This window comes from Bison bison, unplaced genomic scaffold (assembly GCF_000754665.1).
Source record: "Bison bison bison isolate TAMUID 2011002044 unplaced genomic scaffold, Bison_UMD1.0 scf7180017864451, whole genome shotgun sequence".
NCBI classification, from domain to species: Eukaryota; Metazoa; Chordata; class Mammalia; order Artiodactyla; family Bovidae; genus Bison; species Bison bison.
The window spans coordinates 1,990,643-2,017,723 of NW_011495013.1; the positions used below are offsets into that span (position 1 = coordinate 1,990,643).

Sequence of the window (27,081 nt, forward strand, 5' to 3'; positions counted from 1 at the left end):
GTGTTTTTTTATTTTTTGCACAGCTGATTCAAAGTTCAGGGTGACTGCTGTTTACACATCATTTCTTCTCCAGCACTGCTCCCTCTATAAGACAACGGTTCTGGTCATAGGATTGGATTTGTCTGAAATTTATTTATGAAACCCTGATCCTATTTGCCCTTTGAAGCTGATGCTTTTAAGAACTTGGACCAGAAAAATCTCATGAACTGAACTGTGTCTATCTTAGCAGATAAACAGGGGCATTCCCTTCAATTTCATGCCTGAGGTGAGAGACTCGTTCATCTCGTTCAAGTCCCAGCTCCGGTGGCCTTCGCTGGGGTTGAGAACTGTGTTTATTCAGCATCTCATCCTGCAAAATCGTCAGGAACCAGATGGCTGATGGTGGGGTGCAAGCCTAGGAAACACCGAAGGACACCTACATCCTCAAACCCGGGTCATGGTCACTACAACGCTGAACAGAGAGAAAGCAAATGGGACCACTAGGGCTCACATAGCTAGATCTCTCCCTATTATCTTCCTTGTGTTCACACTTATTCCCAACTATAACTGTCCTCAGATCGCCTCCAGCTAGGCTGTGAGCTCCACAAGTCAGGGATTCTGTTTTCTCCTCCTCTCTGCCTTTCTCAGGTCTCCTACCTCAAGTGTTTACAAGTATTCCATAACTGTTTAAGAAGTTCCCCTACCTCTGTCCAGATGCCCCATTCTCATAGGAACATAAAGAAATGAAAGAAAGGTGCCTGTGAGCAGAAATCAAGGCTAACTGTTGAGGGCGCTGTAGCCCTGCCACTCTGAGAACGTGCTGCTCTGTGATACCTACACTGCCCCCTTCTTAGCACCCACTGCTGTGACAGGACTTACTCCAACACTGTACCAGATGATTACAAGCTCAAAGGAGAGGTCATTCTGTTACACAGACTGGAAGCATTGTCACATCCCTGACCCCTCTCTTCCTGCTGGAGTCAAACCACCCCAGGGAACAGGCCCGCCTAGAATTTGATTTCACTCCCTGAAGCACCCTGCTCTCCATCCCTCAAGTGTCCAAACATCTGCCACTTCCTTGGCCCTCCTACACTTGCTGACCACAAGGACGTCACCCTGGGAGTCATCACACCTCAGCCTTCAGGAAGGGAATCCCATTTAGGTCAAAGAAGGCCCCAAGATTTCAGCCTTTGGGACACACACAAGGGCTCTAACCAGCTGCCCTGACACATCAGCAGTTCCTGCCTATGCCTTCTCCACCCATGGGCAGGGGAGGCCTGTGCGTCCTGCGCAGCTCTCCTGTGTTGGAGAGTACATGTTCTGATTGGGCAGCCTGGGCTGCATCGGTGTCCCAGCGGGCCTGGCAGCATTCCCAGGGCAGCAACACTAGTGCTTTGGGATGTAAGTTAATCCCTCAGTTTCAAAGACTTGCTCATTAAAATGTAAAATGTTTAACAAGGATTTATGGAAAGGGACAGTGAGCCCCCTTATCCTGATTCTTCACAAGCCGCACGGCAAATTCCTGAATACATACTGAGCACGCTCTCAGCAGACCCCCTCCCCCTGCTAAGCTTACCACCCCTCTGGTACCTCTGTCTGCTCTGACGATATTGGGGAATAAAGGAACGTGTGGCTAGTTTGCTAAGACAGACACTGGAAATGTCCATCACCCAGACACTCTAAATGGAATTTTTAGACTGGCCAACAGGGGGCGCTCCAGCGCACCTGCGCCAAGTTGTCCATAATGCTGGCATCTTCATTCTAGGTGGCCTGTCAAGTCTGGGCCACCTGGATCAATCACCTGGGGAGGTTGCGAGGTGCAATAATGCGCGCCTCTCCTGTCCTCCCCCCCAGACCCGCTCAGTCGGAAGTTCAGGGTGGCTCTGGGGATCTCTGTTGCTAACGAATGCTGCACAGGCACCCTAGTCACTGTGGGCGTCAGGACAGGGGTGCGGGAGTGAGTGTCCTTCTGATGAGGAAGGCCTTTTCAGTGATCAGGTTTTTCCACTGTGACTTCTTCACCAGGAAATATTTTGATTCCTATCAGGAGTAAATCATTATTAAGTCTTCCAAGCAATAAAATCACTCTTGAACTGTATACAAGTCAACACTCTGATACGGACTTTTCAGGTGTGAACAGAGCCTACGCTGGCGTTGTAACGTTTGCACTTGTCTGTGTTGATCTGCACCCACCCGGTCAACCATCTACATCTGGCCTCTTCCTCCTCACCCTCTGCCTGGCCTATCCGTAGTGTGCATCAGCTAGAGTAATCAGCTCTTAATACTGATGACGTGGTGTTATCTGAGCAGTATTTTTTAAATACGGAAACTTAAAAAAAACTAGAACAGAATCTGACTGGGCGAGAAATACTTTAGGCCTATGGAAAATTAACTAAATAAATTTAAGGAGCAGGGGCAAGTATTCTCGACAAGGGTAGCTAGACTGGGGGAGGGTGCCATAGGCTTCAAATGAAAACGGGGTAAATTTTAAAATCCCTTGTCTTCTTTTCCTGTGTGCTTTACCCAGTGTTCCAGCTTTCCTGGAGGTGGCCTTCCCAGGCAGCAAAGAAAATCTGAACTTAAAGCGTGAAACATGAGGTGCTATGCAGTGCTTATGTGCCACTAAGCGCTAAAGCAAACAAAGAATTTTTAAAGAACTTCTCGATACCAAAGAGATGGGCTACATGAAGCCTACAAAGTCTCAGCGGAAAAAACCCAAAATACAGTCAAGGCTGAACACTTGCACGGGGAGCCACAGCCAATGCGGTGAAATGAGATCACAGATGGACACTGAGCGGAAGGATGCAGTACCTCGGAGGCATGTTACTTTAACTGGATCCAGAGGGCGTCTCTCAGGACCTGTCTCTCCTGACTGCACTGACCTTTTCCTTTTTCCAAGGCCGCATGAGTACTTAAGCTCATCGGTAGTGAAAACAAATCTGATGAGGTATCGAAGGAGCCGCCTCCCATCTTTCTTTGAAGAATTTACAGCCTCATCCCACTGTTTGCTCGTTATGTAGACAGGATAGTTGTTCAACAGCTGCTTGCTTCCCTGGAAAAGCGAAACATTTTCTCATTACCTACTTAGCTGGCCAGCCGGCAGCCCAGGCGATCTCCATTTCAAAGGCAAACATGCTTTTTAACCAAGTGGCTATGCTGACAATGAACCGGGTACTGAAGAGCACAAGTAATTGCTCACTCTCAAAACGGGCACTTTTCAAATTACATTTGCATTTTCTATAACAAGAGCCAATGAGGTTTAATGAACACCTTTGAAAGAGGAGCTATTTATAACTTGCATTTTAACAGGTAGGTTAAAACGTGTCAAGATCCAATGACAGGAAACACCATTTAAATATAACCTGTAACTTTCCTTTTCAATCTATTAAAATATGCAAAAATGACTTTGAAGAGTGTGATCAAACAGGTCTCCTCATCTTTTGGCTGGTGGTTAAGTACTTTTAGAAATGACGCTGGTGGGTTATTTCCATAAGGTCTTTTTTGTGTGTGTTTAATGTACCTAATATCTGATAGCTGTTGCATTTCAGTGAAACAGCATTAAAAAGTGAATTTAAAAAAAGTGGAATTGTGGAAACAGAAAAAAAATCACTAATTATAATGCAAAACAAGTTTCCTCAAATTATAGCTTCTGCAAATGCCACTATTTTATCAACTCAAAATTTTTCTTACTTTTCACCTTTATAATTTATGTCTGCTATAAAATTCCCAGGCTAAATAGCTTCAATGGGACTAATTACAGGAATTTCTGTAACATTTATAAGCCATGTTTAGTCAGTTGCACCTACACAACCATTATTTTAGTTCTGGTTGTCCATAAAATTCTACAGTCCAGGACAAATTAATTAACCCATGATCTCAGTTTTAATGTACTTCTTCCCCAGTAATTAAGGTGTACAAAATAAAGAAGGGAAACTCATTCAGTTTTACAACTTTGCAAATTTACTATAGGTTATAAATTGGCACTGTTTGGGTCTCACAGGTTTTTATTTTAAAAAGTGCTCTGTTCACAAGGTCTGAGGAGGGCAAATGGTACAGGAGCCAACAGGAAAGGAAGAGACAGCAGACACAGCTATGAAACTGTCACTGGACTATACCCACAGAAACTCAGCACCGCAGTGTCATACTCCCGCAAAGTAGCAGGCGTGCGACTGAGTGTCCTTTTTATAGAAAGCAACTGAGGGACAGCGTTTGAGGTTTGAATTTAGTCAGTTTGGGTTTGAACTGAATCTTAGTTCTGCACCTTATTTGGTATTTCTTGAGCAAGTTACTTCAACTGAGAGGAAGAACTAAGCTATCATAGGTTTAAACTATGAGTATCTGGGAGCATAAACCAGCCCTTGGCTGTGTCCTACATATGATCAAAAGACGGGCAGGAGCCCGGAGGTTCCTAAGGGCCTCTTAGCCCAGACTGCTGTTTCATGGCAGGAGGGGCGAGACAGAGGGTTGACTGGCATGTGTGGCAGTGCAGACAGGAAAGCGAGGCTGAAAGACGTAAGACCAAGGGGGTTAGGCAACCAATCCCGTGAGCCAGGCTACAGGGGACTGAGGTGTTGCCGATTCCCAGGTGAAACAAGACGTCCTCCACAAAGATAAGCAACAGAGGGTTATGGCTGGGGGACGGGGAGGCAGATACTAATGAGGAACAGTGTCTGTCACACAGCAGGTGCAATGAATATCTGTTGAATGACTACTGCAGGGACTCCCCTGGTGGTCCAGGGGTTAAGACTCTGTGCTTCCAGTCCAGGGGACACAGGTTCGACCCCTGGTCCGGGAAGATTCAACACACTGCAGAGCAACCAAACCCATGAGCCACAACTACTGAGCTACACTCTAGAGCCTGGGAGATGCAACAAGAGAAGCCACCACAATGAGAAGCCCACACACCAAAATGAAGAGTAGTCCCCACCTGCCTCAACTGGAGAAAGCCCATGCACAGCAACGAAGACCCAGCACAGTCAAAAATAAAATAAAGAGAGAAAGAAAGGGGAAAAAAGAGAAAGGAATGGGGAACCAGAAGGGAGTCCTGACACAAAGGCCTAGAGAAAGAGAGCAGGTGCAGCAGGGAGGAGAGGCGAGACTCTGGGGATGATGAGGGCTGGGAAATGGGCCCTGGACGGGACAACTGGGAGAGTAGCCTGGGGTGGGGAGGGGGCAGCTCTCTCAGAGCACTCTGACAAGGACTGGAGGTGGAGCCAGACTACAGACAGGGCAGGGTGGGGGCAGAGCAAACGGAAATGAGACTGGAGAAATGAAGACAGATCAGTCTTTCAAGGGTTTGATCACTGAGGTTACCATTCAGCAAGTGCCTTCAATGACAGGCAACAGGGCTGAGGCCTGAACCTACCCTTCAAGGAGCAGGATGCGTTGTGGTGTTAGGATGAAAGTGCCGCAGGGTGCTCTGGGTGACGGAAGGAGAAAGAAAAGATAACCGTTGAGGGAGGGAGGGAGCATCAAAGAGGGGCTGATTTTCAGAGTGGGAAGACTTGGAACAAACACTGTCTCTGCCTGAGGGAATGACAGGTGGGTTCTCCCATTTCAGGTCCCTCTGAGCCAAAAGAATATTGCCCACAATATTGAACTTCTGTTTCCCGCCCTCAGAGTACAGAGGTGAATGTACTTCATGATGCATGGCCTTTCTCTGCAGGATATATCCTCACTCATAAACCTCAGAGTCTCCCAGGTCTTCTGTTAGCCAATCTGTTCTGGTGTATAGGTGGTTAAAAACCGAGATGCTTCATCTTAGGGCCCTTCCACATGGTATACCGTTTACCTTGCCACTGGAGACCTACCTCGGTCGGCTGGTCAGCTGGCTGTGGGATCATGAGCTGGTTGTGGTGCTGGAGCACCATCTTCAGGTAATCTAAGACAGTCTGGCAGGGCACTGGGTGGAAGAAATTGCAACAATTGCACATGAGCTGAACTGTGCTGGGAAAATAGAAAGCTTTCTTTTAAGGTTTAAAAAGATTTTTGATGTAAACATCTAAAAAAAAAAGATTTTCTAAAGGAAACAGAATCTTCTTTCATTTGACATCCGCAGTTATTTCAGTTTGTAAACATGGAACAGATGCTACAGTTTGGGGAAAATATTCGGGTTCAGCACAATTTAAGTCAAACTGACTCTAAGATGAATTTGGGTCAATAATAATGATGGCACACTGAACAAGTCACAGAACAGACATGTCTTCTCTGATTCAAGTTGTAACATGAGCACCCAATGGTGCTTTTGAAAATTAAGGTACTGAAGACTGTGATGTTTCACTCATTTAAAATCGATGATACAATGCTCATTATTAGTGCCATTCATCCCTAGTTCTTCAGGAAAGCAGTAAGTCATGCACTTTAGACCTGCTTCCTGACATGGACATGCCTGACCATGTAGCGCATCCTCTCTCCAGACACTCACCTGATCTGGTCCAATTCAGATTCAGTCAGTATGTATATCATTAACTGTTGTATTATATTTTTTGAGGCATAGTCTTATAGAGTTATCAAATAATTACAATAAAACTGAACACACGAGCCCAATATGGAGCCTGACATATTTTTGTACCACTGCAGAAATAATTCTTACATCTTAAGATTTATATTAGAGCCCTTTCTGGAGTATTAACTAATTGCTTTTAAAGGTCTCAGTAGATTAGTTAATAACCTAACTGACATGGATCACTGGCATTATCTGTCCTGGCTATGTGTTTTCTTAGAATGTTTTCATCACGTTAGAGAAAATAGTAAATATTTAACCTAAACCTTAATTTTAAAGTATTATCACTGAGCTTTCTTCACTTTTTTTCTCACATTTTTTTTTTAAGAGAGCAAACTGAAGTTATCATCTTTATCCCCTGCTAACAGCTCTGGGTTTTTTTAGGTGACATTACACTGCAACATAAGAAATCACTGTATCAACATCCTTTGGGAGAATGTGAATGAGTAGAAGTAGGTTAGGAAATTTTTCTTCTTGCCAAGAAATATTTTCTTAAATAACATCCTTACAGATTTGTCTTACACATCAGTGTCACAGGTCACTCTTGCATAGTCATCTGAATATGTTCTTCAAATTAAAGAAGCATTTTGGGGACAACCACAAAAGTCAACAAAAAGAAGGCATATGTGTTTCAGTTTGAAGCAGGACTTTTACTAAGCCAAAGTTCAATAAAACCTGTCAAGTATCTCTAATTTTACCACTCTATTAAAAGCCTAACTCACTTTAAAGTCCATCCTGATGTAACTAAATCCTGTGATTTACAATTCTGCCAAATCTCGCCCAAATTCCTCTTAAGGGGTGCACTTACTGGATAACAGTTCTGTGTTCTGATGGACACTTTTACCCTGGATATGGCTGAGTAGGGAGTTTGAGTCACTGAGAGCTAGAAACTCCACTTTCTAAACCATACCATTTCTGCCCAGGTGTGCAAAGTTCATGGAAGAGTCTGAGCAAGCTAACTGAATGACAAACGGTACTTCCCATATTACTAGAGTCCATAAGCAAAAGTCCAACCACTTGTTCCGTAAACAGACAATCCGACCCACTTGCTGACGCCACAGTGAGTCAGAGTGGATCTTCTGGCAACGGGAATCGATTACAGGAAAAGCGTAGAAGACTTGAGAAGCTAATGGAGACAGGAAACAGGTTTGCTATTGAGTTCTGGCTTTTCACTAACTGTGTGGCCTTTGGGATGCCATTTAACTTCTGTGTCTGTCTCTTCTGTACATTGCCAAATATAGGGGTTTCAGTAGCAGCAATGCAACTGTATATATGTCAGTGCATTGCCAAGCAACCTGCGTGAGGTATTATTCTGGATTTAGTTTGGAAGTTTTAGTAAAAGTTGTAAATACTCACCGACTAATTAGGATTTGAATGAAACTCCTTTTGCTACTTTATTCATATTTTACATATGTTTACAGAAAAAATGTTTTAAGAACAAAATGCTTATAAAACTGAATATTCAGTGTGACCTCAACCGTGTTAAAAAATAATTATGTGCAAAGAGAAGAGATTGGAAAGAAATAAACCAAAGTGTCAATAATTAAAAATGATTTTAAAATTAAAATCATTTTTAAAAATTAATTTAAAATAATTAAAAACTTTATCCTTTACCATCCTTGTAAAGACCAATTAAAAAAAAATTTCTACAGTGGGCATGGACCATAATAACTTCAAAGTTGTTTAAAGAATGTCTACATAACTGTTATCTCCTCTTCCTTTGCCATCTATGACCTTCAGTGTTGCCTGTGTAAGCTTGGAGGCAGACTCTCCCATTTCTACATCCCCAATATTCAGGAGCAGTGATAACCTCTGAGCAAGGCCAGTTGACCCAAACATTCTGGAAGAAAACAGAATTTCACCTGCATTTACCCGCCATGGGGCTCTGCTGAAGGCAAGTGGGTCCTGCGGGCTGATATCTGGGCGCAGGGCTGAAGCCAGGAGCACTGAGGACAAGACTCAGCTCAGGTCTAGCTACTGGAATCGACTCTGGCTGCTGATTGTCTGAAAGGCTTGTTAAGTAAGGTTCTTCACAGAAAACTGCTCTCTTTGCCCTTGTTAAGGATGCTTGGGTGTCAAGTACCTAATTTTCCTGACAGATCATTGCATTAACGTCTTGATCAGCTTCTCTTCTTGTTCATTCTGCATTATTTAATCTACTCTGCCATATCATTGTTTTTAAAGACTCAAAACATTTACTCGAAATCCAGCACATACTGTTTTATAGGGAGAATGAAATTATTTACCATCCCGACAAGCATGCCATCTGTGTGCTGTACTAGTGTCTGTCCTACTCACACTGTCTCTGGAGAGTATAAGTTCCTGAATTGTAAACATCTAGAAATAAACAGTGAGCTTTAAATATTACTCAGCCTACAGACACATGGCTGTTCTCTTGATAATGAAAATGTTCTGTCTCTGATTAATTTAACTGATATGTATAGATGTTATAACAGAACATACCTGAAACTGGGCTGGAAATCAAGGATGACTCTGACTTAAGTCTCTGCCCTCAAGAACCTTACATGGCCTGCCTCTCCTTGTACCAAGACACCAGGAGAGACAAAGAGTAAAAACTTGCCCTGCTACTGACTTCAAGAGAAGCAAGCATGATGTGCTATAGAAAGTGGTCAATTCTGCCTGGGAACTGGGGGACGGGTCTGTTAGGGAAGTGCCACCCAACTAGGGTACTGAAGGATGAGTAGGAGCTCCTCAAGTGGGGAAAAGGGAGGGTATGTCCTTCGACTGGAGGGACAGCAGAAGTTAAGGGAAGACCAGAAGCAAGCGGTAAAGAATCTGCCTGCCAGTGCAGGAGATGTGGGTTCAATCCCTGGTTCAGGAAGATTCCCTGGAGTAGGAGATGGCAACCCACCTCAGTATTCTTGCCTGGAAAATTCCATGCACAGAGGAGCCTGGCAGGCTACAGTCCATGGCATTGCAGAGTCAGACATGACTGAGTGATTGAGCACGCAGAAGCAAGTGCATGGAGGTTTAGGAATCATAAATTGTCCAGAGGGGTTGGAGCACTCGGGGCATGGTGGGAACTGAGGGGTGAGCCTCCAAAAATGAACAGGAAGACGCGGGTAGTGAAGGACATCATGCCGTGCCACACTACAGGTGCTGGAATTTACTCCGTGGACCACGTGAAGCAAAGAGGCATTCAGCAGAGGGTGATGTGGGCTGTTTCAACTGGGAGAGCCTGGGATTGAACAGATACTGCAAGAGGCCACGTTCTGAGTCAGGCGTGGATGAAAGCCGTGGGGAGAGAGAGGAGGACTCCATACCGATGGGCACATACGAGGTGGAATCCAAAGGACAGAAGACTGACATGAAATAGGAACAGAGATGCTTATGAATGGAGCTGAAGTTCCCCACCCGGGTAACTAACTGAACGCTGACCTCTTTACCACCTCTTTACAACCACCACCAATCTAAGAAAACCACTTAAGATTTCTGTATTCTCAGGCACAGGACAGTGTCCCTCTCGGTCTCTTAAGGTTGTTCTGTACGGAGTGTTTCCTAGACGATCCTGCAGGCACTTCGTTGTTACTTGATGAACTTAATGCTTCAGCATTCCGGTATTACTAACCTCATGTTACAGAAAACAGAAACTGAGGCTCAGAACGGTTAAGCAATTTGCCCAAACCACTGCTAGCAAGTAGCAGGAGCAGGAATCCAAGCCCAGGTTTGACTCTAAAACCATTTTCTTCGGCTCATGCTCTTTTGTGTCCCACAGTCTCTCTCACAGCTTACAGCAAGAGCGGTGTGACTTTTACCAAATCCTAAGTCAAAGAACTCAATTGTTTACTCCTCTGTTCCTGTCACTTATCTAATTTTTTTTTACTCAGAACATATTTGTGTCTCTTCGTTCTCCCTAGAACGCCCGCATTAAATGTGATCACTGTGTTTGTCAGGACTGGAAGTCGACCTGAGCGTTCTCCCACAGGCACTTCTGGTGCGTGTGAGCTGGAGGGCAGTGCAAGCACGGTAGGCACTAGCACAGAGACACTGCAGCTTCTCCAGGGGCTTTTTGTTCTTGCAAAACTAGTTATCCAGAAACTGACAGATTTATCTTTTTAAAACCTTCTTAGAATATCCTTAAGATCAGACTGCGTAATTCAAGGCTAGTTCTCCAGCGTGTAGCCTTGTGAGTTAGTACAATTGATCCTCATTATTTGCAGACTCTGTACATTTGCCTACTCGCTAATGGACTTCACAGGTGGTGCTAGTGGTAAAGAACCTACCTGCCAATGCAGGAGACACGAGAGACTCAGGTTCGATCTCTGGGTCGGGAAGATGCCCTGGAGGAAGGCCTGGCAACCCACTCTAGTATTCTCGCCTGGAGAATCCCATGGACAGAGGAGCCTGGTGGGCTACAGTCCATAGGCCGCAGAGTCGGACACGAATGACGTGACTTAGCGCACACGACCCACTGACATGAATCTGTAATGGTCAAATTAGCACTGGTGGGCTTTGGCAGGTCACCAAGAAACCCGAGCTGCTGGGATCACACACTCTCAGCTGAGGCTGAGCACGGATACGTTCTGCCCGCTTCTTTCAGCCCTCATATGACAGTGAGGGTTCTTTTCATGGTCTAGTTAGTGCCATGCTTTTCATTTTCGTGCTTTTCCTGTTGGTGATTCTGCTAAAGTGGGTCCCAACGCAGGGCTGAAGTGCTGTCTAGTGTCCTGAGCACGAGGCTGGGACGCGCTTCCAGGGGAGACGTGTATTAGATAAGCTTTGTTCAGATGTGAGGCACAGGACTGTGACTTCAGTGTCAACTGACCAGCACTATATATTAAACAAGGCCCCTTTAAACAAAAATATACTTAAAATGAGGTTATGAATTGATTGGTTGACAAAAACATTGCGACCTGAGGCTGCATAGAATACAGTGAATAACAAGAATCGACTATATTTTGAGGGTGGAAGAGGGTAATAAACTAGCTCTGTAAAATGTGAACATTAATTTTTGGACTTATAAAGATAAATTGAGATGATAAAAAATGTACATTTAAAAAAGGAGAATGTTCTTTAATAATATCAACAGTTAAGTCTACCTTCCCTATATCTGCACTTAGAAAATTTGAAGGTATTTTTAATGTCATAGTTATTTTACTTTGCAAGTTACCATTATTTCTAAAATTTTATTGTAGTTGATTAACAATATCATGTTAGTTTCAGGTGTACAGCACAGTTATTCAGTTATGTATGCATGAAAGTGAAAGTCACTCAGTCGTGTCCGACTCTTGAGACCCCATGGACTGTAGCCTGCCAGGCTCCTCTGTCCATGGGATTCTCCAGACAATACTGGAGTGGGTTGCCACACCGTCCTCTAGCAGATCTTCCTGACCCAGGATCAAACCTGCAATTTTATGTCCTACATTGGCAGGCAGGTTCTTTACCACTAGCACCACCCGGAAAGCCCTCAGTTACATATAAATGTGTGTGTGTGTATGTATGAATATATATATATATGTATGTATTTTTTTCCCAGATTACTTTCCCATATAGGTAATTACATAATATTGAGCACAGTTCCTGGGTCTACATAGCAGATCCTTGTTGGTTATCTATTTTGTATAGAGTACTGTTGGAAGTGGTTTTTTAATTACCATATATTATGTTTTTAATACCAACATTTTATCATATTTTAAAATCTCTAAACTTGGTGTTCAAAGACAATTATAAAGGGCAATTAAGATTTGAAGTGTTTTTTCTTCTTAATGGAACATAAACTATTGGTGTGTCTTACATTCAATGAAGGTTGAAATTAGATGAAATATGGTATTTTATACCCATCTCCTTTATGAGTTCCCTTTAACCAGTGCTGACTGCAAGCTTTCTAAATAAAAGTGACTACTGTAACTTAATACCTTCTCCACTGAGATGTCTGCCCATCATTTTTCTTCTTTTAATAACTTCTCAGCTCTTTGTATCCCTGACCCCAGTATCCTCCTTTTGTGACTTCTTTCTTTTAACCTATTTCTTAAAAAAAAAAAAAAAAAACTTCCAAAGACTCTGTAATTTCTAGTGTGATGTAGTTATCTAGTGTAATGTCAAGTGTAACTTCTAATACAAAAGAAAATGTGCTAATGCTACCTCCTGGGATAAAATGTTAAGTTACCTACACCTGCAAATAACTCTGGAAAGTAAGTTACAGAGTACTTTCTAGAAGCCCCTCGCTTGCATGTAGCTGATACTCAATACAACTTTGTTGGATGTTTCACAAATAATACAATAAACAAAGGCTGTCTCAGGTGGTGCTGGAAAGAACACCTCTTCCCAGTCTCTTTCCTTGAGGTGAGGGCTGTTGCCTTCTTGTCCCCCTCTTATAGCTAAAAGTACTTTCCCCCTGTAGACTAAATAGACTCATTTCTTTTGAATTCTTAGTTCAAGAACTACTCCCAGGTATGAATGCCTTATTTTGGGGAAAAACAAGAAGAAACTGGAATCTCAGAGCTGCTCAACAGCATGACTCTGGAGAGAGGGACGTGCCCGAGGAACTCCGCCCCTACTGCAACCCACGACAGGTGCCCCCATCATGTCCTGCACCTGACTCCCTCTGCTCACTCTGCATGCTCCTCTCCTCTTTGTACTCATCCACCTGCTTGGCTGCAGGAAGAGTGATCCTATGAGACAAGGGCAGATCCTATGAAAAGAAAGCCCCAGGTCCTTCCACGGAAATATACTGGCCTCTAGGATAACAAAGGCCCACTGTGATTGCTGGGAAGCATGGACACCGCTTAGGGAAAACTGACCCCAAGTCTCACAGGAAAGTTACTGCTTGCAAAATACTCTTGTTATGTGCAAAACCAGACATTATCTGCCACACTTTTCTTCATATGGGTAAAAAATAACAGATTCCCCTGACCCCCAACACCAAAGGGATACTAGCTCAGAACAGCTAGCCAGACTGGTTTCTTGGGTGATCACCTACAGTCTGGTTTGTGTTTAGCCAAAGATGGAGCTTGGGGGTGAGGGCAAGAGCGCAATGATGTCCTTTTGATTCAAGTTTTCATCTTAAGTGGCACTTTCAACCTGACGCCCAACACTCATGTCCCTAGGCAATGAATCCATGAGTCAAGTAATCAAAAATAGCTGGTCTTTCCTGCATTTCACACTGTTTTTCACTATACGTAATGGACAAAGTGACTTCTACCTATATAGTTGAGTTTCAGTCTGGGCTAAAAGCAACTAAACTCATCGACATTTAACAAATCAGTGAACTAAAATGGACCTAAAGGGGCGAATTTAATTTAATGACCATTATACCTACTACTGTGGGCAAGAATCCCTTAGAAGAAATGGAGTAGCCCTCATAGTCAACAAGAGTCTAAAATGCTGTAGCACTTGGGTGCAATCTCATGAATGACAAAATGATCTCTGTTCATTTTTAAGGCAAGCCATTCAATATCACAGTAATCCAAGTCTGTGCCCCAACCACTGATGCCAAAAAAGCTGAAGTTAACGTTTCTATGATGACTTACAAAACGTTCTAGAACTAACACCAAAAAAAGATGTCCTTTTCATCATAGGGGACTGGAATGCAAAAGTAGGAAGTCAAGAGATACCTGGAATAACAGGCAGATTTGGCCTTGGAGAACAAAATGAAGCAGGGCAAAGGCTAATAGAGTTTTGTCAAGAGAACACACTGGTCACAGCAAACACCCTCTTCCAACAATACAAGAGATGACTCTACACATGGGCATCACCAGATGGTCAATACTGAAATCAGACTGATTGTATTTTTTGCAGCCACAGATGGAGACGCTCCATACAGTCAGCAAAAACAAGATAGGGAGCTGATTGTGGCTCAGATCATGAACTCCTTATTGCAAAAATTCAGACTTAAATGGAAGAAAGCAGGGAAAACCACTAGGCCATTAAGGTATCAGTTCAACTCAGTTCAGTTCAATCACTCAGAAGTGTCTGACTCTTTGTGACCCCATGGACTGCAGCATGCCAGGCCTCCCTGTCCATTGCCAACTCACAGAGTTTATTCAAACTCATGTCCATTGATTCGATGATGCCATCCAACCATCTCATCCTCTGTCATCCCCCTTCTCCTCCCACCTTCAATCTTTCCCAGCATCAGGGTCTTTTCCACTCAGTCAGTTCTTTGCATCAGGTGGCCAAAGTACTGGAGTTTCAGCTTCACCATCAGTCTTTCCGATGAATATTCAGGACTGATTTCCTTCAGTATGACCTAAATCAAATCCCTTATGATTATTCAGTGGAAGTGACAAATAGATTCAAGGGACTAGATCTGATAGAGTGCCTGAAGAACTATGGATGGAGGTTTGTGACATTATACAGGAAGTGGTGATCAAAACCATCCCCAAGAAAAAGGAATGCAAAAAGGCAAAATGGCTGTCTTAGGAGGCCTTACAAATAGCTGAGAAAAGAAGAGAAGTGAAAGGCAAAGGAGAAAGGTCAACATATACCCAACTGAATGCAGAGTTCCAAAGAACGGCACGGAGAGATAAGGAAGCCTTCCTAAGTGAACAATGCAAAGAAATAGAGAGGAAAACAATAGAATAGGAAAGACTAGAGATCTCTTCAAGAAAATCAGAGATACTAAGGGAACATTTCATGCAAAGATGGGCACAAGAAAGGACAGAAATGGTATGGACCTAACAGAAGCAGAAGATATTAAGGAGAGGTGGCAAGAATACATAGAACTATGCAGAAAAGATCTTAAAACCCAGATAACCATGATGGTATGATCACTCACCTAGAGCCAGACATCCTGGAGTGTGAAGTCAAGTGGGCCTTACGTCGCATCATTACGAACAAAGTTAGTGTAGGTGATGGAATTCCTGCTGAGTTATTTCAAGTCGAAAACATGATGCTGTTAAAAGTGCTGCACTCAATATGCCAGCAAATATGGAAAACTCAGCAGTGACCACAGGACTGGAAAAGGTCAGTTTTCATTCAAAACCCAAAGGCAATGCCAAAGAATGTTCAAACTACCATACAACTGTGCTCATCTCACACGCCAGCAAAGTGATGTTCGAAATTCTCCAAGCCTGACTTCACCATGACGTGAACTGAGAACTTCCAGATGTTCAAGATGAATTTCGAAAAGGCAGAGGAACCAGAGATCAAATTGCAGAGAATTCCAGAAAAACATCTACTTCTGCTTCACTGACTATGCTAAAGCCTTTGACTATGTGGATCACAACAAACTGTGGAAAATTCTGAAAGAGATGGGAATACCAGACCACCTGACCTGCCTCCTGAGTAACCTGTATGGAGCTCAAGAAGCAACAGTTAGAACCAGACCTGTAACAACGGACTGGTTCAAAATGGGGAAAGGAGTACATCAAGGCTGTATATCGTTACCCTGCTTATTTAACTTATATGCAGAGTACATCATGCAAAATGCTGGGCTGGATGAAGCACAAGCTGGAATCATGATTGCTGGAGTAATAGCAACAATCTCAGATATACAGAAGACACCACCCTAATGGCAGAAAGCAAAGAGAAACTAAAGAGCCTTTTGATGAAGGTCAAAGAGGAGAGTGGAAAGGCTGGCTTAAAATTCAACATTCAAAAAACAAAGATCATCGCATACAGTCCCATCACTTCACAGCAAATAGATGGGGAAACAATAGAAAACAGTGACGAACTTTATTTTCTTGGGCTTCAAAATCACTGCAAGATGGTGACTGCAGCCACAAAATTAAAAGACGATTGTTCCTCGGAAGAAAAGCTATGACTAACCTAGACAGCATATTAAAAAGCAGAGACTTTAGTTTGCCAACAAAGGTCTGTCTAGTCAAAGGTATGGTTTTTCTAGTAGTCATGTACGGATGTGAGAGCTGGACCATAAAGAAAGCTGAGCGCCGAAGAATTGATGCTTTTGAACTATGGTGTTGGAGAAGACTCTTGAAGAATCCCTTGGACTGCAAGGAGATTAAACCAGTCAAACCTAAAAGAAATCAAACCTGAATATTCATTGGAAGGACTGATGCTGAAACTGAATGCCACCTGATGGGCAAGAGTTGACCCATTAGAAAAGACTCTGAAGCTTGAAAGACTGAAGGCAGAAGGAGAAGGGGATGAGAGATGATGAGATGGTTGGATGTCATCACTGACTCAACGGACATGAGTTTGAGCAAGCTCCGGAATGTGGTGAAGGACAGGGAAGCCTGGGGTACTGAAGTTTATGGGGTCACAAAGAGTCAGACAGAACTGAGTGACTAAACAACAAATGGACTAATTAAAGCAATCAAGGTTCTCTATGTAGAATGGCTAATCATTCAAGTTCCTGGAGGTGACTCTTTATAGCAGCAGTGGTAGGTGTTTACACTAAGAGTGGGGATCATTAGCCTACTTTCAGCAAGAGTCATTCAATGTCTGGCCATCAAGAGGACTCAAGAAATTGCAGCATTTTTGTTTTTCTGGGCAGTCGAAAAGGATGATTAGTGGCAGGCCAGCAATGATTTACTCCTGACACAGACATTGCACCTGTGCAGATTCAGGAAAAAGCAGGTGGAGTGAACCCCACATTGGCTGAGTAAGTTTACCAAGGACAGACAGCTTGCCACAGATTCAGGATGAGGAGTTGGGCAGCAGTACTCTGCGTGCGAGTCACCCATCCTTGCACCATGAAACCCCTACCCACAGTGCTGAATGGCTAATTCAAGAACCTGCAGTTGGCTGACCCCAGGACACCGTGTTCTCTCCTAATGAAACAGCAGTGGGGAGTGAGATGTGACATACCCTTTTGGTATTAAAACCCACAGTTAATGGATCATAATTCACACAACTGTGAAAGCTGTAAAATTTCAGTCTGTTAGCTGCACCCATATCTCTCTGACCAGGAGAAACCAATAGGGCTCTGGTTCTACTGCATTGTTCTGGGTTCCGCCAGTCTCTCTCCTGTAATCAGTCTGCCTGGCAGGGACAATGCCAAGACTTTGCATCTAACTCCAGAGCTCAACTGCAACAACCAAGAATGGATTTACTTCACCTCTTGCTTGTCTCCCAGAAGGACAAACTGCACTCAATCTAACTCCAAGATATTCTGAGCCAAACCTCAGCACTATCCAGGAAATGCTTTAAATGAAAGGACAGGAGCAAAGTAGACTTTTTGTTTGGCACTTCTAATAAACAAGTGGGTAACTTTAGTCAACATTTCCTTCTTTCTACATAAGCTGCCAAATTTTGTGATGCAAAGACATCGAATGAGGAAAAAAACATAACTTCTGTTTATGGATCAGCCTTAAAAATTTTAAATGTATTATGTATGCTTTACTTTGAACATAATATATTAGTATAGTATTACATGCAGGTAAATAATCAATGGATGTGTACACTGGTGGATACATGCTCAAAATTTTTTATCAATGGGCTGCATGATTACAAAGGTTTTATTGTCTCTTGTTTCTTTGGCCATTCCTTGCAGCTTCCGGGATCTTAGTTCCTGGACAAGGGATTAAACCCAAATCCTTGGCAATAAAAGCAGAGTCCTAACCACTGGACAGCCAGAGTTCCCATAAAAAAAGGTTTTACTGTCTTTTATTTATTTAGCATTGCTATATATTCTTTGAAAAAAATTGAAGTATAGTTGATTTACAATATCGTGCCAGTCTCTCTGCAAAGCCACAGACATGTAGTAATGAAGTCAAAGCTATATACAAAATCAGAACCTTCCCAAATAAGGAAAAAATGGCTTTGCAACCCACAGAAGATCTTGCCATAAAGATGACTTTACTACTCTGCAAATCTAGTGTCTCTGAGAGGCAGTGAATGCCTCATGTTTAGCCAGGAGCACAACTGGTTTGGGACTAGCCTACTGCTACTGCTAAGTCGCTTCAGTCATGTCCAACTCTGTGTGACCCCAGAGATGGCAGCCCACCAGGCTCCCCTGTCCCTGGGACTCTCCAGGCAAGAACACTGGAGTGGGCTGCCATTTCCTTCTCCAATGCATGAAAGTGAAAAGTGAAAGGGAAGTCTCTCAGTTGTGTCCGACTCTTAGCGACCCCATGGACTGCAGCCTACCAGGCTCCTCCATCCATGGGATTTTCCAGGCAAAAGTACTGGAGTGGGATGCCATTGCCTTCACCAACTAGCCTATCTTTGAACTATTCCTTTTAGTTCACAGTAGCTTGTTAACTTTAAGGGGAGTTTGGAGGCTAAAGAAACCACACCTGTTGAAACTTAACAAGAAAGGCGAGAGATTAATGGAATAGAAGAGACAATTTGTTCTCTGAGTGCTGCCTTTGTAGGTGTCATTTCATTTCAATTTCTATCACAGACTGATAAAACACATATATCAAAATCTTTACAGATACAAAAGCTATTTAAAAGGAACAGGATCACTTTTTGAAGAAAACTCAAGCCCACAGCACATGGCCTATTTCAATCTCATTGCACTACACCTTGGGATCATGTTTGTATCAATGGAGACATCTTTTAATAGGACTATGGCCTTCAGGTCTATACCCTAGAGGACTGTGACTTAAACACAGGACAGGATTAGTAGCTCAACCTGAAATTCGTTTGGCGCTGGCAGACTAAAACTGCGCATGCCTGCTTTTCCAACTTTTCTACATCACTGGTTCCAACAGACAACAACAGAAACCACACGTACATATACACATGCACACACACACACAAATGGGACAACGGAAAATGGGCAGCAAGTGGCTTTTAAGTAACAGGGCAGGGTACCTGGGATGCTCTCTAACTTTCTTCTGAGCTCTTCATTTTCTTGTTGCAGTGAAATCACCTCCTGCTCCAGCTCTTGGCATCGGGGACAGTAGCCTTCCTCTTCCTCCTCTTCCTCCTCCTCAGGCAGTGTAGATGATGATGGGTGACCATGGGATTCAGATGTTGCTGGGGAGGTCCAGCCACCTAGCGTGTGCACGGGGGATGTTGACAGAGGATCCACATCCGCCAGGTGGCCGTACTCGCTGACCGAGGAGGTGTTTGGAGTTGGAAAGCTCCCTGAGAGCAGGTAATTTTGCAGGGAGTCAGTGAAAACTCTCAAAAATGCAGAAGTTTGTTGTTTCCTTTGCATATATTGCATTTCAATGTCTAAATTGTCTGAGGTCTGACTGTGGACCCCTTTGCCAACAGGACATGGTTCCTGTCTTTCAGTGTAGCTTGAGCCTTCCTGCTTCACACAAGATATCATGGATTGAGAATGGTTGGAGTCTAGAAGTTTGCCTCCACAATTTAAGAGGCTAAGGACTCGGCTGCATTGTTGAGCAAAAGCGTCCAAGATCATACGACTCTCTGAAACAGAAGAGAAGACACATCAGAGACTCACAGCCAAGACAAGGGACAAAGAGGGTCCTCGACTTGGAGTTCAACATTCGAAACTGTCAGAAACATGGACTTCTACTCTCTGCCGCACAACAGTGTGACATAGTGAATCCACATGTACCTGGACGCACAGCTTCCTGTCACTCCTGATGAGCCACCCCAACTCGATTCTGGGAAATGGCTGGATGGGACTGGGGAACTGAATAGAGACTCCCCTCTCAATGGCATTGGCTGGCCTGCACAGCTCTGGACTCACACCTTTGGCTTCATTAACATCCTCACTCTAATGAATCAAGCCAGCCCTGCAGACTCAACTCCTCATTGACAGCGGAGCTTACAGCAATCATTACTGCTATTTCTGGAGTGCCCTCATGCCCTTGCTATTAATCAGCTGATACAATCCCCACTGAGAGTACGTTGCTCCCAGATGCAAACTGGAGAAGAACGAGAGGTGTCTGTGAAGTGCTCACAAACACCTAAGAAAAAACAAGGAGTGGGCCTGAGGCAAATGAGGAGGAGCCCCAAAGCAACACTTTGTCATCCACCATCTGGGCTGGCAATCCTTTCCTGTATCTGATACCTTAGCCTGATCTATAGCAGTAGCATCTGAAAAGCAACAAGGCCCTTCTCAGGGCTTCTCCCACCAAATCTCTTAACTGGCACGCACAGACAGGGCCAGTCAGTTTCCACAAATGTATTCCAAAGCATGTTAACTGTCAATCAGTGGAAAGCAAAAAACGGATAGAAAGCAATCAGTTCACCTCAAAAAGAAAAAATATGGAAAGGCCCCCGCGCCCCGCCCCAGTCAGTATTGTGAAGATGTGACTCAATGTTGTCAGTCCAAGGGTTTTGAAAATTCACCCTAAACGTAAATGCTACATCAACATTCTCTTTGTAGACCACCACCCAGAATGGGCAATTTATAAATACCCAGAGAGAGATATTTTTTTAGGGTTTATATTTGGCAATGAGGGTGCCTCTTATTTCCTCTCCCCTCTATGTAAAATAGTGGCAACAAACAAAATACTGTAGATTCTAGATGCCAATATCTATTGTTTATTATAGAAATATAACGTCACTGAAGGACTGACGCTGAAGCGCCAATACTTTGGCCACCTGATGCAAAGAGCCTACTCGTTAGAAAAGACCCTGACGTTGGGTAAGATTGAAAGCAGCACAAGAAGGGAACAACAGAGGATGAGATGGTGGGATGGCATTACTGACTCAGTGGACGTGAGATTGAGCAAGCTGCGGGAGCTGGTGAAGGACAGGGAAGCCTGGCGTGCCACAGTCCACAGCGTCTCAGAGAGTCGGACACGACTCGGTGACTGAAACAACAACTAGTTGCTTGTTGTCCCTGGAAATGTTGTGTAGCTGTATCTTTACTGAGGAACAAAAGACCTTTAAAAGTGAAAAATGGTGAGATGCTCAAGGGTTTCTTTGGGGACAACCAACCAGAATAATTGTGACTTAAGAAAATTGGTTTCTCTACAAAACCCAGGTTAATGACCAGCAAAACCAACCTTCAGAAACCTCCATGCAGTACTTCATGCTCTTCTTTGTTTTTTCTTACTAGTCTTCCTACAGTAACTAAGATATCAGGGGGAGGGGGTTCAAGTCTCCTTTTCTAATTATTTAATGATTTATCTAAGGCCCAGAGCATATAGGAAGCACCCCTCACATCTCCCAAATCTATAAAATGCTAGCATTCCTAAACCCTCAGGAAAAATGACAAGTCAGAACACAGAGTCCAGTACTCTTCAGCTCAGCAGAGACCTAAGAGACTGTATATTCTATGAGTGGACTCGAGCTTGAGGGCCAGCACAGTATCTCAAGAAGTATTTACTGAATACATGCGGGGACTCTTATACCTAAAATAGTATCTTAGTTTACAGCATTTGTATCCTCACCCTGAATCCCACAAATATTAGGCACAGGCCTGCTTTTTAACCACAATTACTTTGAGTGCTAACGAAAGAACGAGATGCCACGTATAGTGTTCGTCTAGAGCTGACTGATGGGCCGTGAAACTTGACCCAAGTAGCAGCCGAGATAAAGTTGGCTTGCTACTTGGGAGAAAAGGGGATGTGTATATGGGAACTATCTTTCCTACATCAAACACTGGAAGTCATGATGACTCTGCCCCCAGCCAGGTGGAAAGGAAGAAACAAGCTCATGATTTGAACTGAATCGTAATGGAGAAAGACTTCAAATAGTTGGGTATTATATTTTGCAATGGCCAAAACTGAATAAATCAGAAAGTAAACAGCTGAACCATACAAGTGGGGAGGTTTAAGATGTTGCATTCTCATTTTTCACTCCCAGGTTTTTGTTCTTTTATTAGTGAAATCAAAGGACAATATCGATTGGGGATTCTCAATTCTGGCACATTAGCAGTTTTCATTCATTTAATCCTATAATCCCATTTCAGACCTGAAGTTGTACTTACTGTTTGCATTTTAATCAGAACAGTCCTAATCGATTCATAGGCTATACATCTTTAATACAACCCTGATGAAAGAAACAAAATATGAAAGGAAAGACGAAAACAGAATTGCTTAGAAAGAACAGCTAGAATATATTTGTCAAGTGTCCTAAAAGGAGTTCAGTTGTCTGAATACTGATAAGTCACATTACAGTATAGATTTTAAGTGGAAAAAAATCTGATGTATAGACAAGCATGATTTGTTTTCTTAACTGAAGGATAAACTCGTAATATGTTGAGAAAAAGTCATTATGTATTATGCTATATTATGAAGATAATGTATTAAAGTGCATTCAGAACATCAGAGAATAGTTATAGCCACCAAACAGTTCCTGCTTGCAGGTTTTCCAAATGTTTTATTCAGAATTTGTTCTCAGAACTGATATATGTAAAAATAGCCACTGCAGCCATTAAAAGGCTGAATTTTCTTCTTTTCAGTACCTTCTAACATTTGAATAGTATTTTATGTCAATACATTGAAGAGTGTGATGAAAAATGTTACTATTATACTTGGTGGAAAACAGCAAATCTTTCCACTTAACACATATTGCAGCCAGCAATACTTCACCTTTCCAGACAGAATATAATTAGAAATGCAGGTATTGTGTAATGCTCCTTACTGCTAAGAAATGGAGAAAAGTTCTGTTTTTATATGAACACAGTTGTATGACACACTGATCCATGATTCTAAATTGAGCAGTGTGAACGTGTATTTTAAATTTTTTGAACTCCCCCCCCCCCCTTAGTCCCAGAATGTTCCACTCAAGTGATAGCAAGGAAGTACAAAGTCAACAGATTACAGAGAGGCTTTAACACAACCTACTTTATCCCTAACTTCTCTAAAATGAAAGATCATAAAATGTTTTTAAAAAAATCACAATCATAAAGCACTCTAAAATGACCAAATTTCTCAAATTTATTTTGCTTTTTTGTAAAACCTGTCTGGAGATAACATCATGTTGCAAATTGTGCCTAGTCTGATTCCAGAATCTGAACTCATGATTATTTTTGTAATTCAAAAAATCATTTCTAGAAATTCTTCAGAATTTAAGAGGTTTAATCCATCCTAAATCTGATAAGTGAAGAGGGATGGGAACTCAGCAATGAAACACAGGCTCCCTACTTTAACATCCTTCTTTGTAAGTAAAGCCTTGAATGGAATTTGCCCATCACAGCAGATCCCCAAGAGTATTCTGCTTCTATGAAGGAGATCACAGTAGTCAAGATTAGTGGTAACCTTTTGATTTTAGCCCAGTGAAGGGTGAAATATATTAATATTAAAAATGCAGAAGCAGAAAAAAATTTCTGTGACCTATACTACCACGTATCCATATATTTATTACAATCTACCAAAAGGATTTCCAACTAGCTCAAAATGGATGATTTTCTTAAAACATTAATATAACTTCTTTCTATGGGAGGACTTTGTGGCGTAGAAAATAGAAGTTACAAAATGAAAGCATCTCTGGAAGCATCATCCTGTTCTTAAATCAATGAACTACTGTATGTCTTAAAAAAAAAAAATGCCATCAGTTTTTTTTCCCCTAATGGCAAACATCAACACAGCAAAACAGGATGCAATTTTTCTAAATAAATAAATCAATGATGTGTCAAAAATTAACAGATGAGTTAATATACTCGGTGCTATCAAAACCAGATGGTGCTTCCTAATATTCATCCTGCTCAGTCAATCCCTGAATATTTTCTGGACCATCGGTATATAAAATAGGATGCTGCTATTTGTGATGGCAAACAAAAGCAATCATGCCTGCCAAGCACATACTATAACAGGCAGCATTTCAGCTCTGCTAGACAGAAAGTAATTAGAATGCTTTTAATGTCCAAAAGAATGATGCTGATAGGCTGCCACAGATGTGTAGATTTATGAATATTTATATGGTGGTTTATAGCTGACACTTTTATCAGTTGAAGAAGATAAAATATCTGCCTGACTCAAAAGCTTGACAGTCAGGTTAATAAAATCTCATTAAAGAGAATGACCTATGCAATTATATAGGATTTATTGTAATTCATTTTTGATTGTACTCTGCTTAAAGATGCAATTTCCCATTTCCTGATGCCAAATTTAGGCTGCATATCAAGATCTACGTGGGTTTTAACTCTAAGCCTCCCACAGAGGAAAAATATGCTTTTAGAACCATGGTATATTACCCCTTTTAAGGAAAATTATTCTCTTCAGGAGATTTTATAAGAACACTGAAAAATCTATTTTAAAACACGTGTCTCCTCTCAATGGTTTATGGCCCTTAATGGCAAATAAGGTTCACTTCAACCCTTTCATCTTTTCACAGCATTTACTCTGGACACTCAGTTCTCTCTCTTCCATCCTTCACTTATTTCATCTCATTGATGTTTTGATTATTTTCAGTTTACCAGGGGGCCTGAGACATTGCAGTAACACTGCAGTGAGGGTGCAACAAGCCAATCACCACCCTGCTTCCACTCCACCAAGTATGCTCACATGGCTGTCTGGGCACACATGCTCATTGGTTCAAAGTGGCGCCACTAGTTCCTCAAAGAGCCAATCAACTCTTCAGGCGCCTGTCCTTCTGAGGGCCACTAATGCCACTGTGCCCATTAAGAGATGGCTTTGTCCCCAGTGATTAATATTATGACCAAAATTCATGATGTCTAGTACTAAGGTCTTTTTTTTTTTTGCCCCTGACCATTTGCCAAGACTCACTGGAAAAGACCCTGACGCTGGGAAAGACTGAAGGCAGGAGAAGGGGACGAGGGAAGATGAGATGGTTAGATGTCGTCACCAACTCAATGGACATGAGTTTCAGCAAGCTCCGGGAGTTGGTGATGGACAGGGAAGCCTGGTGTGCTGCAGTCCATGTGGTCACAAAGAGTTGGATACGACTGAGCCACTGAACTGATCTGATTTTCCTTACTGAGAAGAAGAAACCTACAACCCAATTCCTGTCTTTCCAACAAGCACATGGCATCCTATTCTTGGCGCTATCAAGCTTACTACTCCAGGAGCTCTCTTAAAAAAAATAAGAAGAAATGTTGAAAATAAAGGGAAATAAGAAATACAGGGAATCTGAGGAGCATCAGCAAGCTCCTTTTCACTCTTTTAGATTCAGTGACATGATTTCCACCTGGGGACAGAGACAGACTAACAGGCCATCAGAGTAAACACTGAGAGAGGTCATTCAGAACAAGGTAAGAAGGAAAAACACAACAAAACAACAAAAACTCTTTACGGATAAGAGTGGGGAAACTGCCACCAGAGTAGAAGGGACCCTGGAAAGGACAGCAAGTAACGGTGCAGAAAACAGAATACAGGAAAAACAGCAGGAAAAAGCAAGGTTAAAACTATGGATGAACACGGAAATGAAAGGGGGCAGACTTACACGGTCTTAAAAAAGGTAAAAGACTGAAAGACAGTCAGCAAAGTCTCAAAGGAGAAAGCAAGACGAGATTAAAGAGTGAAGTGGGCGGATAAAGAGGGGGAAACCCCCAATGACACGATGGCTTGGAGGTTGTGCTAAGGGGTACGCCAAGTACCGAATATGGGAAAAAGACCCTAACTTCTGAACAAGAAAGCAGAGCTAGGAAATTAACAAGGAATGACCATGAAGTAGTTTATAAGAAAATCAGAACCCAAACCCAGAAAGCACACAAACCTAAGAAAGCGGGAAAACACTAGAAAAATAAGGAAAATGAAAGTAGATAGCCTAACAACGAATACAAAAGTACAACAGAATATAAACACAGGGAAAAAAAACCACCTCTTGCAAACAGTGAGGACATCCACACAAGAACCTCTCCAAATCAGTGAGGGATGTGACAGGACAAGTCTTCACTATAACCTGTAATTAGATTTTCTTTCTCAAAACCAATCCTTCATGTGTCAAAATATTGACAAACAACAGAACATGAGCTTAGGCTTCTATAACTCATTTCAAGACAATGCTCCTATTTTCATTAGGGAAAAAAAAAACCCTTTGGATTCACTTATATGCAGGATTCGGAGGGCTCCAAAGTGCCGTAAAAGGCCTGAGCAGGAACTTTTTAGTTCCGAGGAGCGGGATAAACGGGGCTGCGCGTCCTCAGGGAGCAGAAAGCACCCTTGGGCGCAGGCCCCAGGCTGTGGCCTCTCCATCAGCCCGCCTCCCTCCCCGCAGCTGGGCAGGAGGACCGGCTTCTACCAGAAGTCTCGTACCCGGGGTGAGGGCTCCCAGAAAGGCATTTCTGAGGGGCCCGGGCCCAGAAAGCTCGAGAGGCGCGGGATCCCGGCGTGCAGCAGCGCCCACCCGGTGCGGGGAGGGCGGCGGGACCTGGAGCGCCCGGGGTTCTCGGTACTGGGGGAGGGGCAGGAGTCTCCGTCCCTGAAGTCGCGGCCGCCCGCCCCACCCGCATGACTGCTGCGGGGGGAGCCCCGCGTCTTACAGCCACCCGCGGGGGACCCTGGGGTTGGGGGGAAAAGGGGCAGGCAGAGACCGCGCGCGCCCACACAGAAAAAACGAAACTGCCCTAGGGCCCGCTGAGTGACCGCGACAGAGCGAGGGAGAATCAGAAAACAAACGAGAAGGAAAGAGGAGAAAAAGCAAATGGAGGGGGAAGAGAGAGAGATAAAGGGAAGAAGTAGAAGGAAAAAGTGAAGCCGCAGAGAAGAAAGGGAGGGCTTCCCCGAGAGTCGCCGGAGAGCGCCAGCTTCTCCCGGAGCGGCCGCCGCTGCCACCCGAGGGTGTCCCGCCCCCACTCCCAGCTCGCGCGCGGCCCCCGGCTCCCCCCGCACCAGCCAGGTCGCCCATCGCCACCGCCGCGTTCCCCGGGCGCCGAGCGGGAGGCAAGCGCCGGAGAC

General features: G+C 43.3%; 1 protein-coding gene across 1 annotated transcript in view; it reads right to left on the minus strand.

Moving 5' to 3' along the window:
* The window catches only part of BEND4 (BEN domain containing 4), a 22,368-nt gene extending 1,055 nt beyond the window's left edge, over positions 1-21,313 (minus strand). The window contains exons 1-4 of the mRNA XM_010858918.1: positions 21,286-21,313; positions 19,166-19,732; positions 5,790-5,881; positions 2,791-3,031 (exon numbers count right to left, since the gene is read on the minus strand). Coding sequence (XP_010857220.1) covers positions 2,791-3,031; positions 5,790-5,881; positions 19,166-19,732; positions 21,286-21,313 — 928 coding nt within the window. The remainder of the gene's footprint in view (positions 1-2,790; positions 3,032-5,789; positions 5,882-19,165; positions 19,733-21,285) is intronic.
* Between the last annotated feature and the right edge of the window lie 5,768 nt (positions 21,314-27,081).